This window comes from Ursus maritimus, unplaced genomic scaffold, assembly GCF_017311325.1.
Source record: "Ursus maritimus isolate PB19 unplaced genomic scaffold, ASM1731132v1 scaffold_7, whole genome shotgun sequence".
Lineage (NCBI taxonomy): Eukaryota > Metazoa > Chordata > Mammalia > Carnivora > Ursidae > Ursus > Ursus maritimus.
In genome coordinates this window covers 32,405,281-32,422,680 of record NW_024426885.1, presented here as the reverse complement: position 1 = coordinate 32,422,680, position 17,400 = coordinate 32,405,281, and the positions used below count along the sequence as shown (strand labels likewise).

The following is a 17,400-nucleotide window of genomic DNA, read 5'->3' as shown; positions in this document are numbered from 1 at the left end:
CTCAGCGTTTTTGCTTAATAAATTCATAAACAATTATGAAAACTTTACTTTCCAATGAAGTAGAATCGTGAAAACTGCATTGCAAATAACAGTATCTTTTTCCCTCAGGTTTTCACATTTCTAGAAGTAAAAGAAGCTAATAGCTTCATTTTAAAGTGAGAATGATTAACTCCTGTATGCACCATCTAGAAGTGCTTCTACCACTAAATCCTCCCCAGACTTGTGTGTTGAGGCTTCTGACACAAGGGTGTCTAATGTAAGGTTTGCACGGTCCTAATGATCTGTATGGACATGAGCCTTCTCATTTAGGTTATGTCTGTATGATACAAAAACTACTGGTAAATGAGTCCATTCAGTCCAAAATAAATACATCATCGACCAAATTTAACAAATTTAAAAAATTATACCCCAACCCATCATTTTGGTAACATGTAGCCAGAGCCTCAGTCTTAACAGATAAATCCAAGTGTCTGGATATCCTTGCAATGAGGTAGACATAGGTCCTAAGTGAAACATTTGGTTCTTGTTTGCTGAAGCCTGCCAACTTATTTTCAGACAATATTCTAGAAGACAGACCTGAAAATAAATCATGTAATGACAAGCTTCAGTTCGAGTATAATGAAGAAATCCCCAAGAGGATAAAGAAAGCCGACAACTCTGCTTGCAACAAAGGAAAGGTGGGTGAATGGTGTCTGTTAAGTTACACTTGGGCCATGGCGCTCTTGTCAGTTGTGGGTGGAATTTCACTCCCTCCCTGTCCCTTTCCTTCACATTTCCCCCTCGCTTTCTCTTAGATGCCAAAGCCCACATGGTGATGCTATGGGACACCCACCTGCCATTTGTAGAAGGTTAGTCAATGGTTCATCCAACCAATAGCTGTGGAAGGCATACAGTGTGGCAGGCACTGAGGTGGCACAGGAGATGGCCTAGGGATGGAGACAAATACGTAAACAGAGCTTGTAGCTGAGTACACAGTGTTATCGAGCATCAGGGAGGATGATGTTGGAAAAGAAGATTTGGCCAAGCAGACAAAAACAGGGCATTTAGGCCAAGAGGACAGCCTGGTACCTTCAGGGAATTTCTAGAATTTTTAAAGTGTTTGGGATGACCAAGCCGATCAACGGGGCCCAGACTGTTAAGTGTTCATGGAGGAAAGACATGGAGAATAGAAATCTAAATGAGATACCCAGACCCTGCCTTCAGGGGTCTACACTGTGTTCACTCTAAGCAGACCTGCAGACATGGTTGCAGTGACATTGTTGGAGAGCCAGATAATAAAGTATGTCAAAAATTTGAGCCATAGAAGATGCATACTCAGCCATCTCTCATTCAAAAAGTATGCATTGACTCTTCCACGTTTAAGACACTGGACTGTGCCCCAAGGGAAGACGAAGGATGAGTTAGGCTCATCGCTGGCTCTCAGAAAGTTTTGACTCTGGGAAAGGTGTTGGGACATGTATATGGCTGGATACAGAGCAACGAGAAGCACACTGAAGACATGAGAAAGAACAGATAAAGACCTTTAGGGATTCAGAGGTGGGTGGGCATACACTTCTTGCGTAAACTGGTATCATTTTTCCCTCGATAGGTTTATGACATGGAACTGGGAGAAGAATTTTATCTTCCTCAGAATAAAAAGGAAAGTAGACAGATTGCACCAGAGCTTTCTGACCTTGTCATCTATTGCCAAGCAGTAAAATTTCCAGGTAAGGGTGGGCAGTGTCATCTATAACATTTAAAGACAGCAAAACATAAAAATGTGCTGTTGATTTAATTGGACATTGTGAATGTTTTCAAAATAACTTAATCGTGTTACCAAAGTCTTTGTTAACACTACCTTCTAAATATTATTATTATTGTTATTGTTATTGTTGTTATTGTTATTATTAGCTTTGATGGTCATGAGGAAAAATACCATAAAATGTTTATTTTCCAGATATCATACCTTTCATAATAGTTAATAATAATAATAATAATAATAATAATAATAATATTCATAATATCTAATAGCTAAAATTTAGTAAGCCTTTCAGTACCAGGCTTTGTGCTGAGTATTTTACATACACCATGTTACTGACCTCCTAATAATTCTGTGAGGTAGGTGGGTTTATCCCCATTTTTAAATAAAATGATATCTGAGAGAGACACATTGGTCCAAGGTTTCACAATGGATCAGCTAAGACTCTTCTATTTGAAAGTGGTAGAAATTGACTTAAGCAACAAGGAAATTTATTGGCTCATGTACTGAAACATGAAGGGATACACAAGTTTCAGGTACAGCTTGATCAAGGGCTTCTCTTCCCCCATTTCTCACTCTGCTTCCTCTGGGTTGGGCCTCTTCCCTTCGCAGTAGCAAGGCAGCTGCAGCAGGCTAGCACCACACATTTCCAGATCAGCTTCCGTCTAAGAGTCTCTTCCAGAAATTTCAGCACCAGTTCCATTGTTTTCCATTGAGTCCTTTGCCCAACCCTGAACCAGTGCCTGTGACCCCGGGAATGCAGAGCTCTGACAATCTAGGGCCCATGGCACATTCCCCAGCTGGGTAGTGGAGCTCCACCAGAACCACAGGGCCAACGTTGGGATTTCAGTGGGAGAGTAGGTTTTGCCAACTTGCTACTTCTAGAAGTACAGTGAACTTCATGATGATAAACCATTCCTCCCCCCCAAAAAAGTGCATTTCGGTTAATACAAGGTAAACTGTGATTCTGAAGCCTGTCTATCTCCAAAGCTCTGCTTAACCCTTGCACAACCTTGTCCCTCTTGTTAGGGTGTGATCTCAGTGCACTCACGTAACTGCATGTCCCACAAACAGCAGGGGCTGCAGGGCAAACAGGAGAGTCCATAAATATACGGAAGTCAGGAAAAATTCATCTCCTTCGACTCTGAAAAAGGATCCCCTTGTGCAAAATTTCTAAGGATGGAAAAGCAGCTGGAATCAGGAGATTCATGTAAATGTTGGGAAACGGGGTATATAAACTTGGCCCAGAGAGGGGAATTAACATTTCAGCCCTGCATGTGAACAGCGCAGATCCTGGCCTCCAGAGGCCTCTCTTAAGCCCCACTTCTCACACTCTGCCCTGCAAACAGGACAAAGGTATTAGGCTATTAAAAAATTAGGGAATCATGGTCTTTTCACACACATGAAAAAAATCACAGATAGAATTTCCTCAATTTTAAGTTTTCTCCCATAAACTGTTTTTAAACTTTTGGCAGCTGCTGCTGCTTATCTGATAGCAAATGCTGTTGAGGAAGATATGAATTAATAAGTAGCAATCAGACTTTTCAAAGAAATGTAAGAACCTAGCTATTTAGGTTTAGTTTCACAGAGCATGACTTTCTGTCACGGAAGTATGATGTGATCATATTTGCAGCTGGGGGAAATCGTCCTCATGACAGGACAAAATACTTTTCCTGTCAAGGAGCCTCATGGCCTGCATGTCCTTTATGACTGGAACAAAGCGTGAGGACCACTAAATTCACAAGAATCACTCACATGCTCCCATTCGAGAACCACTACATCTCTTGTTCTTCATAAATTCAGCGGACACCACACCCAAACCATTCCACGGGCTTTGTCTTTTCTTCTCAAGCACGATTAAAGAGCACAAATTCCCAAAGATACTTGAAGTCACTGAAAGAAAATTGCTGTACCAATAGAGAATTGTGGGAGAGCCAAAAGGTCACTGGGTCCAGCTTCTGACTTGAGGCACAGGCTAAGGGTTATTTGGCTTATGTTTAAAATTCCAAGAATGCTGTTTTTTTAAAGTGTTTATATAGCACATGTTCTTTATAGGTATACTACATTTAATTGAGGGGTTTTTGAGGGGGTGGGTTTTTTTAGTAATTGAAGTTTCTGACATTTTTCTCACCCCAAATTCATTTCCTCTCATAATTAAGAAAACCCTGCTGCCAGATCGTTGTTCTAATCGGTTCTAAATATTTGTTGTTATTATGGTTTGTTTCAGTACTCATGGGGAAAACACCATAAAATGTTTATTTGCTACACTATCCAGTTTAATTTTGCTACATTATCAATTTCAATGCACCTCACCTTCACCATTCCAAGTCCCTTCCAAGGAACTACATGCAAAAAAATCTTCAGAGCAGTGAGGCACCACGAAGATCATGTGGTATGACCTTCCCCAGAAATAAATTAATTTCCCCAAGATCATGAACCTGCTTCAGTAGCAGAGCTCAACTCCTCAGTGGCCTTGCCTGGGACAGTTACATAACTTCTCTGCACTTCCAATTCCTTATCTGTTAAAAAAATAATAAATAATTTTAAAAAGGCATCTTATGTCCTAACTTGCAGGGTGGTTGTAAAAATTAGTAGTAAAGTATATAATGTGATTAGCACGCTATCTAGAAAAGAATTGGCTCTCTGGGAGTGGTGGTTGTTGTCACTGGTAAATGGGCCAGCAGGGCAGAAGAAGGCTCTTTGTTGCTCTCTCATTACTTCTCTGGGCCTCCCCAGATGCCTTCCCTTTTCTTGATCACCCAGCCCTTGCTTTCTTGCTTTCTCACCCCAAGGGAACAACCAAGCTCTTCACAAAGGGGCCCACATACCCTTTGACGCATGCCAGGATGTGTGCAAAAAACCCCAGAATGAACAGGCCCTTCACTCTAGCCCCTTGAGAGAAAACCTACTATTATATCATTATGCACAGGGCAAAATTCACACAGAATTTTAAGATAAAGCATGAGAACCTCCTAGTCCAAGTGTATGCATCTTTGTGGTTACAGATACTTAGGAAGAAAAAAAAAATTTAGAAGCCCCACAGCTGCTATGAACTGAGCACTTTCTCTGAGCAAGACACTGTACTGTGTATATATCCATGATCTCATTCAACCCTAAGCACGACCCTTTCAGATGAGGAGGGAGTGATGCAGAGAGGTTAAGTCATTCATGCAAAGTCACACAGCTAGGAACAGGGTTTAAAACCCAGCGTCTGTGCTCTTATGAAGCACCGCTTTATCCTGTCTTTGCGGATGTTCTTGGAAGGTATATTTTCATCTCCTGAATGCTGCTTCGGCTGAAGGACTGACTTTCTAGTGGTACAGTTGTACACAGTGGAAGGATTTGGAGGCAACTCTGGCTTCATTAGTGCTTTTAAATGACTCTCCCTGCCCTGGAGCCAGGTCTGCATTCATTTCCTCCCTGAGCAAATGTCTGTGAAGGTCCTGTGGCACACCAGGCGCTGTGCCAGGCGGGAAGGGTCAGGCGGTGGTTGGACTAGGAGTAAGCAAGAGAAGCCATGAAACATCAGGACGGTCATCACATATTTCCCATCGAACCCTCAGACTAACCCTGTGAGCGAGTTCCTATCATCACACCCATTTTATGGATAAGGAGACTGAGGAACGGAGAAGGTAGACGTTAAGCCAACCTCCTACTGGCAGGAACTGAACCCAGACACTGTGATGCTGAAGCTCAGGCTTTGACCCATTCTCTCATGGCTCTGAGTGGAGTGATTGGGTTCTGATAACTAAATATTGACTGGGGCGCTTTCTTCTCCTGCAGTTTTTCAAAATCTTTCCCGTGCACAATCAAGTGTGTGTGCGTCTGTGTGTGTGATTTTGTGATGATCTTGCCACATTTGCCTCCGGAGAGGGAAGATTTGCTACCATTGGCTGCAATGCTATTATTAACTGCGCTAAAAATGCTAGTAGGTCTTCTGTCCTGGGGCTGCAAGGGAGTAGTAGGACTTCAAAATAAACAGTAACAGGGATGGAAAATGTTGAGTTCCCTTGCTTGTAGTTTTTGGCTTATTTATTTTCATTTTATGGGAACAGGCCTGTCAACTCTAAATGCATCTGGCTCTAGCAGAGGAAAAGAAAGGAAAAGCAGGAAGTCCATTTTTGGCAACAATCCGGGCAGAATGAGCCCTGGGGAGACAGCATCGTTTAACAAAGCATCTGGAAAAAGTAAAGTCATCTTCTTCCAATATTTTGGCCCAATTCTGCATGCTGGATGATTCCAATACTTGACCGTCTAAGCACTTCCCTTGAACTTTTAATTTCTTTTTTTATGTTCATGAATGTTTATGTTATCTAAGTGCGGTACCAATATATTTAAAATTACAAATTTACACTCTTAACTTCCCAAAAAATAACATTTCACTGAAGACGTTCTAACAGTGTTTGCCTCAAAAGTAAAAATTGAAGCCACCTTGGAACATTCTAGTTGTTCTTGGAACTCTTCATCCTTATAACTCCAGAAGATATATCCATTTTATTTCTAATTACTTTTTATTATAAAAGTAATAAATTCTCATAGTTAAAAACTCAAACATTTCAGAGTATTATTAAAATTCCTTTCCACTCTCCATGTCCCAGTTCTACTCCCCAAAGGTAACCACTGTTAAGTTTATTGTGTTTTGTTCAAGAAAAATAAGATTCTTTTTAAGATAATCCAAACGGGATATAACTGAACATACTTGGATAACTTTTTTTCCTTGAGGTTAAATTTGTATATAACCTTATATTAGTTTCAGGTGTACAATATAGTAATTCGATCTTTGTATGCACTACAAAGTGATCCCCGCGATAAATCCAGTTAGTTACCATCCATCAGCATACACTTGACCCCCTTCACCCATTTCACCCACCCCACCTCCCTCCCCCTTTGATAACCACTGATCTGTTCTCTGTATCCAGGAGATTTGTTTGGTTTTATGTGTTTGCTTTGTTTTTTATATTTCACATACGAGTGGAATCATGTGGTATTTGTCTTTCTCTGACTGACTTATTTCACTTAACATTATACCCTCAAAATCCATCCATGTTGTTACAAATGGCAGGATCTCCTTCGTTTTTGTGGCTGAGTAGTATTCCACTATTATATACCGTGTCTTCCTCATCCAGTCATCCTTCACTGGACACTTAGGTTGTTTTCACATCTTGGCTGTTGTGAATAATGCTGCTGTGAACATTGGGGTGCATGTATCTTTTTGAATTAACGGTTTTATTTTCTTCAGGTAAATACCTAGAAGTGGTAGAGCTGGATCATATGGTAGTTCTATCTTTAATTTTTTTGAGGAAATTCCACACTGTTTTCGATAGTGGCTGTACCAGTTTGCATTCCCACCAACAGTGTATGAAGTTTCCCTTTCCTCCACATCCTCACACTTGTTATTTCTTGTCTTTTTGATGATAGCCATTCTAACAGGTGATACCGCTTTGTGGTTTTGGTTTGCGTTTTCCTGGTGATTATTGGTGTTCATCTTTTCATGTGCCTGTTGGCCATCTGTATGTCTTCTTTGGAAAAATGTCTGCTTAAATCTTCTGCCCATTTTTTAATCAAATTGGTTTTTTGCTCCTGAGTTATTTGAGTTTTTACACACTTTGGATATTAACCTCTTATCAAATATATAATTTGCAAGTATTTTCTCCCATTCAGTAGATTGCCTTTTCTTTTTATTGTTGATGTCCTTTACTGTGCAGAAGCATTTCAGTATGATGTCCCACTTGTTTATTTTTCCTTTTGTTGCTTTTAATTTTGGAGTCAGGTCCAAAAATTCAACACCAACACTGATGTCAGGAAGCTTAATGCCTTTGTTTTCTTCTAAGAGTTATGTGGTTGCATGTTTTACATTCAAGTCTCTAAAGGATTTCAAGTTAGTTTTTTGTGTATGGTGTAAGATAATGGTCTCTTTTCATTCTTCTGCATGTGGATATCCAGTTTTCCCAACACCATTTACTGAAGAGATGATCTTTTCCCTGTTGTGTATTCTTGGCTGTGTTGTCACAAATTAATTGACCATATATATGTGGGTTAATTTCTAGGCTCTCTGTTCTATTTCATTGATCTATGTGTCTGTTCTTATGCCAGTACCATATGGTTTTGAATACTATAACTTTGTAGTATAATTTAAAATCAGGCGGACTTATATAACTTTTATACTTGCTGTAACTTTCCTCATAGCTTTCTATGCATATCTACCTTATTTTCCTTAATGTCCCCATGGTATTCCATTGTGCGGGTAGACTGTCATTTATTTAACGACTTCCTCACTGGTAGAACATTTAGTTTCCTTCCTGGGTGGTGGTGGTGGTGGTGGTGGTAATGGTGGTGGTTTTGGAGTTTTTGGTTTTTGGGTTTGTTTTGTTTTACCATTTTAAAGAAAAAAATAATGCTAGAGTGAACACCCTTGGGCATATGTGGTTGTGTATTTGTGCAAATTTATTCATAGAATAGATGAGATACTGAGGCAGAGGACTTGGGGCTTTTGATTTAAATTAGTGTTGTTACACTCATCTTAAAACACACTAGCTATCATTTTGTTTCAAGGTAGTGGACTAACTCACAAGGAACAGGCAAGATGTATTCTGATGTGTTACGTGTTATGATTGCCTACTGGGATGTTGTTCAGGTTTATCTTTCTAAAATATTTAAAGTTTTCTGCACTAATCTGAGGCTAATCTTTTGGGGGGTTTAGGTTCCTGTGAAGGAATGCGACAGGCCTGGGAGGAGTCTTCTTCCCCCCTCAACCCAACCACATCCCTCAGCGCTATCATTAGAACTCCCAAATGTTACCATATCTCATCGCTGAATGAAAATGCCGCCAAACGTCTGTGTCGCAGGTATTCTCAGAAACTGATCCAGCACACCGCCTGTCAGCTGCTGAGGACTTACCCGGCTGCCACCCGCATCGACTCCTCCAACCCCAATCCCCTCATGTTCTGGCTCCATGGGATACAGCTTGTGGCGCTCAACTACCAGACAGATGGTAATGGGCCTGCTTCACCCAGAAGGGTGCCTCCCCACCTCTTTCTTCTGCGTCTTATATTTCAGCAAATGTAGCGCAACAAACAAGATTGTTTGAAGGGGGCCAGATTCCACACAGGGGCACACCATATGTGAGGGGTAAAGTACAGAGGACAGAAGACAGAAGTGAATGTGATACAGAATTGTGCCCTAGATGTTTTGATTAAGGCAATAGATAATATGAACCATGAAGGGGCCCCTAATCATCTCCTACTCCTGCCCCCTTTTTAAAACATGCGACTGCTCTTGATAGGGCTGTGTCCAGGTTGTTTTTAAAGATCTCTGGGGTAGAGATTTCCTAATACCCCTTAGTAAGTTCTTTTGCTTAAGCTCTTGTTCTTGCTGTCAAAAAGTAGTGTTGCTCCAAACACTTGGCACGTTAAAACCATTTTAGCTTCTTGTCTTCCTTTTGAGATTGAGATAGAGAAGAATGGTCGTTGCTCTAGGAGGGGCTAACACAAAGAAAACCAATACGTGAACCACATGAACAGAGAGAGTAGTGTCTGTGTTTCTCCACTGTGGATGAGACTCTCCTAACAGGGGAGCTGATGAGACCTAAAACTCCAGGTAAGAGCTACCGTTTATGGCAGGCAAGGCACTGTGCTGAAATCTTGACCCCCCCAACATTATCTCATTTAATCTTTGCAACAACCCTACAAGATAGGTACCTCTATAATCCCCATTTCTCAGATGAGCAAACCAAAGCATAGAGCAGTTAATTTGCTCCATGTTACAGAATGACTTATAATAATAGATTCAAGGAGTCTGTGACTTTAGAGGATAAAGAGTTTTGTTTCCACTTGATTATGGGTGAGGGGAGGCAGGGAGCTGCAGAAGATGAAGAATAAAAGAGAAGTGTTCCCTAGAAGCTCCTTCAAAAACCAGAGTCTTTCCTTTGAACAGTGGAGCGGCCTCTCCTACTTGTGTGAACTGAATCAGATCCTAGCTAACCGTGCTGACCCATCATCAGAAGCACAGCCCTGTCTCCAGCCAAGGTCAAACCACAGCATTAGTCCTGGGACCACCGAGCAGCCTGGTGCTGGCACCAACAGGGTCCATTCGTGGCTGACCCCACAGACGTATGGTCACAGATATCAGTCCTATTTTTCTGCCCTTTAATTTTTTTTCTTTCAATTGATATTAAATAAGCCAATGCAAGTGAAGTACCATACTTAACATAGTGCCTGGCACATAGAAAGCATTCCACAAACATTAACTATCGTAAGTATTTTTTGATAAGTTATGAAAACAGTATGATTTGGACTCACAAGTGGAAATAATAATGAAATATTTTCAAAGTTGTAAAAATTTCTTTTCAATCTGTCCCAAGTGGCTTGTGGGTTCACATCTCTGGCCCTGTCCTTAGCCCTGTGTCCACTGGTCCCCTCGGTTATTATGATACTGAAATATTTTAAGTAAACTGAAATAACTAGCAAAATGGTTTTCTCAAGGAAATGGAAATGCATTTGGTTTTGGATGTGTCCTGAAGTGCCAAGGCTGCTGCAGACATACTGGCTCCACTGATGGCAGAGGGAGCCACAGCTGAAGGGGACACGGGAATGGCCCCTCCTTGAGCCACCCTGCAGTCTGAAACACACACCGAGGCTGCCGCGTGGCCTCCACTCACCCCGGAAGGTTTCTCCTCCGTCCCAAGTCAAGCCAGAGAGTGTGTTGGAGCTTCCCCACTCCGAGGAGGCAGTTCATCCTCAAGTTTCTCTGCAAAACCTCCCAGCTCCCAGGAGGGAGTACTGCCATACGCCTCTCTTGATTTCAATATGGCAAGCAATGATAAACATCTCCCCACACTGGACAGAGCACAAACTACCTGCAGTTTCACTGTGATCATCTGTAAAAATAGTCTTCATTTCCTCAAACTGGGGGTAGAGCCATGTCAAGACCCTGCACACAGTAGGTACTCAATAAATGCATGCTGCACTGAGCTGAAATGGCTCTGCAGCTGAAACTGCAGCCCTGCTGCAGTCTGAACCTGTGGTTCGTGATTTTTGGTGTAGATGTCTTCTAGGTCCTTCTCTGTGAATGCAGGTCCAAATAGAAAAGAGTCAACATTGGAATAAGTATTTTTTAATTTTTGAAAAGAATTTCTAGGTTAGGGAGTGCTTGATTTTCCATGAAATGTCCCAACCAAATAACTGAACCTCCTCCCAGTGTCCCTCTAGTCTCCAGATACATTCTATGGATCATCTACCTTACCACTTCCTGAATTTCAGGGAATCCTGATGCCCCAAAGGGGTGTCCATGGACTTAGGCTGATCTCTTCCCAGGATCTCTAATGGCTCCATCAACTCCTGGAAGGTCTGCAGTTATCTAGAACCAGGAGTAGCCCAAGTCTCCTCAATAAAACCAACTCTTGAGTTGGGAAACTCACCTGAGCCTGGTGTGCAGGCAGACCCTGGTTGTTGCTGGCGACAGTCCCGCAAAGCTCTTTCCATCCGGGGCAGAACAATTTCTGCCTCATGTCCTAGAGCCTACAAGTATATAGACCTTCAGCCCTAGTCTGAAGACAAGCTTCTGTTAAAATTTATTTTGCTTTCTTGAATCACACTCTTTATGATGACTTTTCCAGCCCCAAAATGTAGAGGAAAATATTATGAGAATGGTGTCTACTTAATTTGGAATTTTTAAAAGAATAGAAGACCATAAAGGTGAGGCTGTGCTTGATCTGCCATCACGTGCATTGACTGAGAGGGATGATGGCATTACACGGATTCCTGCACACTCTGTCCACTTGGTTAGAGCCAGGATTTTAAAACTATAGCCCTAGATGAAGTTCTGGGACTTGCCGTAGGACCATAGGAGGACTGGACTTGAGGTCCCACCTTTATTCCAACCAAGAGGGTCCACATGGTCTGTTCTACATAGTGGATCACCAAATGAGATTTTAGTTAAGAGAAAGTGCTTTCGAGTTTTGGAAAGCTACAAGGATAGACACGTTGTTAACATAATCAGACTTCAAACCCAAATGGGTATTGACATGATAATCATATTTAATGGCTACTGTGTATCGAGTGCTTTCTATGTGCCACACGCCGGGGTAGGGACCTTCACTCATCATCTCATTTATCTTTATGACACCCCTGTGAGAGCTTCAGCAGTTCAGCCTCAGTAGTGAAGATAACATACATCCCATGGTTCGGTAGTTAAGCTGGGTCAGGCTGTCCAGGTGTGAACGCCAACATCCACCACTCACTAGCCACGTGCCTTGAGTTTGTTCATTTCTTGTGCCTTGGTTTCTTCATCTATAAAAATGAAAATACTGATAGAAGGTACCCCCTGGGTTATGGAGGCACTGACACACACACAGTGCTTAGCACGGGGGCTGGTGCACGGGAAGGGCGCAGTGAGTGGGAGCTGCTGTAATTTCATTAGGAACATTTCTCCATTTCCCCTTGACCAGCTGCGTGGACTAGTTTGCTTCCCTCCATAGCCTCGATGAATCAGTCACATGGGGACCGGATGGGCCCGAGAGGTGGCGTCCAGTGTGCTAATTTAGATAAGGAGGCCGAGGCCCCTGGAGCTCTCATGTGTCTAAGACATCTTCCCCCTACAATTCCGGCACACGGCCCAGCCAACTCCACGTACACGGAAAAACGTTACACAAGACGAGTGAAGGCCAACTTCTCCTTGCTCCACGGGGCTGATCGCACTTTTCCTTGATGTTGGTCCATGTAGCAAAGTTCACTCTGCACATGGGAGGAATCTATCAGAGGGAACATTTGTCAGGTGTGTCTCATAAACTGTTTGCTCATTTGGGCCACTTTTATACAGACTTGAGCCATCATTTGATCATTTGAGTGTGGAAGAGCCCAGAAACAGTGTGGGGGTCCCATCGTTCATCAGAGGACTGTGCCAAATAAAATTTGGCCACCAAACACTGGAAGCTGTTGTGAGTGTTCCAGGCAGATTGAGGGGATTGTGGACGTGATGTGAATCACATGTGATAATGATTTTGTTTTTATATGGAACTACGATTATTTAAAAAAGAGGCAGAAGTATTGCAATTTATGGGTTGAAATTGAGATTTCAAAGGCAAGGTGTGTCTCTCTGGCTATTCTCCTAGCCTTTCTTGTATTCCTAAGATTTCATCTTCTATCTGAAAAAGCCAGGATCGTTCGTACAATTGTCCGCATCTTTGGTGCGTAGGGATAAGAAAATGCCATTATCTCTTTCTAAAATTCAGTATAAAATGAGGTATTTCAAAGATTTTTCTGGATGGATGTTGTGAATTTTTATCTGCCAGAATTTTCAAGCGGCAGAACGTGGGGTGGAGCGTGAGCTCCGCGAAAACGGATTCCGCGTCTTGCCACCAGCTGTCTCAGGTGCAGTAAGCACGCAGTCTGGGCCGTGAATGCATGCTTATCTCTTCTCCATGCTTCAGCTTAGGGGAAAATGGATCCAACGTTCTTTTGAGCTAAAAAGTAAATGTGTAAGATGACACGTGAGCCACCAAGTAACAAGCAATATTGACTCTATTTTGCAGATCTCCCCTTACATTTAAATGCTGCCATGTTTGAGGCCAACGGTGGCTGTGGTTATGTTCTGAAACCCCCAGTTCTGTGGGACAAGAACTGTCCCATGTATCAGAAGTTTTCACCCTTGGAAAGAGACCTGGACAACATGGAGCCTGCCGTCTATTCCTTAACTGTAAGCATGGCCTCTGTTGTGAGAATATAGTAGGATCTGTAAGACTTCCTGAATATGAACTGGTCTTGAATTCAAGGCATTACAAAGGTCTCGTGTCAGAGACCTTGTTGATGCAGAGTTAGTTCCCAAAAGCATCTCTTTACCTCTCAGAAAGCAGTGGCTGTGGTTTAAGTACGCTGTCACCTGGCCCTGTATCTGCCAGAGCCCAGTCGGCGGACTTATGGGGTCCCTGCTTCACCTGCGTATTGATGATGGTAATTCTGTCCTCCAGCCCCTGAGCATCATAACTGTGAGTGGATCCCCTAATGGTTGAGCTCCTGGTTAGAGCAGATCATCTTAAATTCTGACAAGTTCTTATAAGATCAGACAGACCCTAATATACAAATCAATTAAGTATTTTTTCTCTGTACTGTTTAACTTCTATCATTCCTGGGCCTCTCCTCATTCCTTTTATTACCTAGTTAACTAATCATCAGAACTCCACAGACTGCCTCTAACAGCTGAGCCCCAGCTGAGCTCATCACCCAGATTTATTCCCTGTTCTTTTGCTCCCACTTAGTTGATAGAGAAAAAAAGCCACCGGATGGTGATAGAAAAGGCAGGGAGGGATGAAGTTACCTCTTCTCTCCATCTCCACATCTTGTCTGTCTGGCTGCAAAGGAAGACTGCTGGACAGCCTGTGCTCACCTCACCTCAGAGGCCGGGGGGAGCCCCCTCACATATGTTCCTCTCTCCCAAACTGCTCTTTTCTGTCCCCAAGACAAGGGTAGCAGCCCCTGTCTGTTTAACCCTATCAGCTGGACTCAAGTATAGCTCCATCTACTTACAGAAGGTGGTGGATTAATTTTGAACAACATCCCCTGAGACTTGCGCCAAAACTAAACTATTCAAGAAAAGACATGGGGTGTGTCAAATATATCCACCTAAAACCTTTTGAACAGAATGTTAGTAACCAATTCTCGGTTACATTACCTACAGTCCTCTTTTCTCTTGCCTTCTTTAGAAACTTAATCATCTTGATTGCTTGGTTTTTAAAAGTAGTTAACATTTTCACAGGTGCAGGGTTACAGTCAGGTGAATGCTGTTGAGAAAATAGGCTTTCACATGATTCCAGTCATGTGATGACCTGATTACAATCACTTATTTTTTTTTAAGCAACTTTATTAACCATTTACCGCGTTCATTCCAGAGTGTTCTCTGTCCCTCTTGGTGGAGGAAAGCAATGAGGTACAGAGTTGCTCTGTGTCTTTTGCATTTTCAGTGACTTGGATCCTTTTTTCCCCCTCAGATTGTCTCTGGTCAAAACGTGTGTCCGAGCAGCAGCACGGGGAGCCCGTGTATCGAAGTCGACGTGCTGGGCATGCCCTTGGACAGCTGCCACTTCCGCACGAAGCCCATCCACCGGAACACTCTGAACCCCATGTGGAATGAACAGTTTCTCTTCCGGGTGCACTTTGAAGACCTCATATTTCTTCGTTTTGCAGTTGTGGAAAACAACAGCTCAGCCGTAACCGCTCAGAGAACCATCCCGCTCAAGGCTTTGAAACGAGGTAGAATAAGATTGTCAAAATGCTAATCGTTCGTGTAGCTAAGTGGTGGTTGCCCCAGAATTCATGATGCTCTTCTCTCTACTTGTGTGTGTGTTTAAGATTTCCATAGTACACAGTTAAAATAAGAGGAACAAAGAAATAATACAGATTTGAACACTGCTTAAGCTCATCTCAAGAGAGACTTTTCTTTTACATTTTCCTAAAATCGGAGGTGTTGACAACATCCCGTAAGAGTGTGGCCTCTGCTTCTGCCCTTGCGCTCCTGTTCCCACACACTCCTTCCCAGGAGCGCCCAGCGTACCCTGGTGTGTTTAGAGCAGGGACTGATGTTAGGAGAGGAGCCCAAGGGGCACCTGGTGGCTCAGTCGGTAGAGCAGGGGACTCTAGTTCTCAGGGTCCTGAGTTCAAGCCCTACGTTGGGTCTAGAGCTTACTTTTAAAACATTTAAAAATTAAAAAAAAGAGAGAGAGAGAGAGAGGAGCCTGAGACGAGGAGGGCTGAGGTGTGCTCGTGGCATCGGCAGGCTGAGGTTGGAGTCGGCCCCAGCCACGTCCGGGGTCTGAAGCTGGGGTGCGTGTTGGCGGCAGAGCAGGGGCAGATGGAGAATCCTGGGCAAAGGCCGGAGCTGTTGGCCTGATGTGGTTTGGCTTCGCTGCGGGTCTCCTGCAGCTTCAGCCTGTGGTCCCCGTTGGCACCGCTGCATCTGCTCCTCAAACTTTGATGTGTATCGGAGTCTCCTGGGACTCTTGGTAATAAAATGCAGATTCTGACTCAGTAGGTCTGGGGTGGGGCGTGAGATTCTGCGCTGCTAACAAGCTCCCAGAGATGCTGACCCTGCTATTCTGCTCTGAGTACCAAGTTTCTAGACGTACTTCTTCCCACAACCGCACTCAAACTGCCACAAACATGTGACGGGCTCCTACAGTTTGTTCTTTTCCTGTTTTTCTTCCCCGCGGCGCAAGTAGCCCGTGGTCACTGCCTTAGTCAGCTCGGGCCACTATACCAAGACCACAGACTGGGGGCTTAGACAGTAGACACGTCTTCTCTCACACTGCTGCAGGTCAGTGTGTTGGCAGGATTGGTTTCTCCCAAGTGCTCTCTCCCTGGCCTGCAGACGGCCACCTTCTCGCTGTGTCCTCACACAGTTGTCCCTCAGTCTGTGTGCATGGCTCCTGCTGTCTCTCTATCTTTGTGCTAATCTCTTCTTATAAGGACACCAATTATACTGGTTTAGGGCTCACCCTAATGACCCATTTTAACTTCTTAAAGGCCCTAACCCTCTTTAAAAGCCCTTAATGATGTACTATACGTTTGCTTATTGAACTTAAATTTTTTTTTTAAGATTTTTTTTTATTTATTTGACAGAGAGAGAGAGACAACCAGCGAGAGGGAACACAAGCAGGGAGAGTGAGAGAGGAAGAAGCAGGCTCCCAGCAGAGGAGCCTGATGTGGGGCTCGATCCCAGAACGCCGGGATCACGCCCTGAGCCGAAGGCTGACTCAACGACTGAGCCACTCAGGCGCCCCTATTGAACTTAAATTTTAAAAAATAATAAAATAAATAAAAGCCCTACCTCCAGGGCACCTGGATGGCTCAGGTGGCTAAGCGACTGCCTTCAGCTCAGGTCATGATCCTGGAGTCCCAGGATTGAGTCCTGCATCAGGCTCCCCACTCAGTGGGGAGTCTGCTTCTCCCTCTGACCCTCCCCCTTCTCATGCTCTCTTTATCTCAAATAAATAAATGAAATCTTAAAAAAAAAAGCCCTACCTCCAGATGCAGTCACATTCTGAGGTCCTGGGAGTTAGAGTTTCAACATAAGAATTTGAGGAGAACACAGTTTGGTTCATAACAGTTATTACAGAAACATGAGTAAGTACAGAGAAGCAGAAACAATTCTTTTTAACTATCCATTTTCCATCCAAAATAATCACTTTTGGTGTATTTCTTTTGCAGGCTTTATTTCTCTGCCCATGTATTTACATAATACACATAATATACATGTATATACATATTACATAATGTATTTTTTTACAAATAGGCTTCCTGCTAATCTTAGTGCTTTGCACCTTACTGGTTTTCACTTCCTGATGACTGTAGGGAGAAACTTTTCGTGTTGATAGCCATGCATCTTCGTTACCACTTTTACGGGCTGCATGTTATGCCATTTTATACTGGCACAAACATTCGCACCATAACTAACTTAGCCAAACCCCTATTGTTGGAATATTACCACTGAAACTGTTCTAAGAGGGAATATTTGTAAAACAGTGACTGTAGATGACTTGATATGGAGATGGTCAGATTTTCCTAGTATATTTTGTTTGAGTTTTGAGTCTACGTTAGAAACAGTACCTAGACAAGTTAGTTACCACTGGGTGACCCAGAACCGTCCCCGGAGCAGCAGTCTGCCGATGAAAAGGC

The 17,400-nt window shown here is 43.0% G+C and overlaps 1 protein-coding gene across 1 annotated transcript in view; it reads left to right on the top strand.

Annotated features, from left to right (window-relative positions):
* The window catches only part of PLCE1 (phospholipase C epsilon 1), a 273,097-nt gene that overhangs the window by 236,706 nt on the left and 18,991 nt on the right, over positions 1 to 17,400 (top strand). Inside the window, exons 20-25 of the mRNA XM_008696266.2 lie at positions 556 to 677; positions 1,589 to 1,706; positions 5,794 to 5,925; positions 8,439 to 8,729; positions 13,266 to 13,429; positions 14,718 to 14,979. Of these exons, the coding sequence (XP_008694488.1) occupies positions 556 to 677; positions 1,589 to 1,706; positions 5,794 to 5,925; positions 8,439 to 8,729; positions 13,266 to 13,429; positions 14,718 to 14,979 (1,089 nt within the window). The remainder of the gene's footprint in view (positions 1 to 555; positions 678 to 1,588; positions 1,707 to 5,793; positions 5,926 to 8,438; positions 8,730 to 13,265; positions 13,430 to 14,717; positions 14,980 to 17,400) is intronic.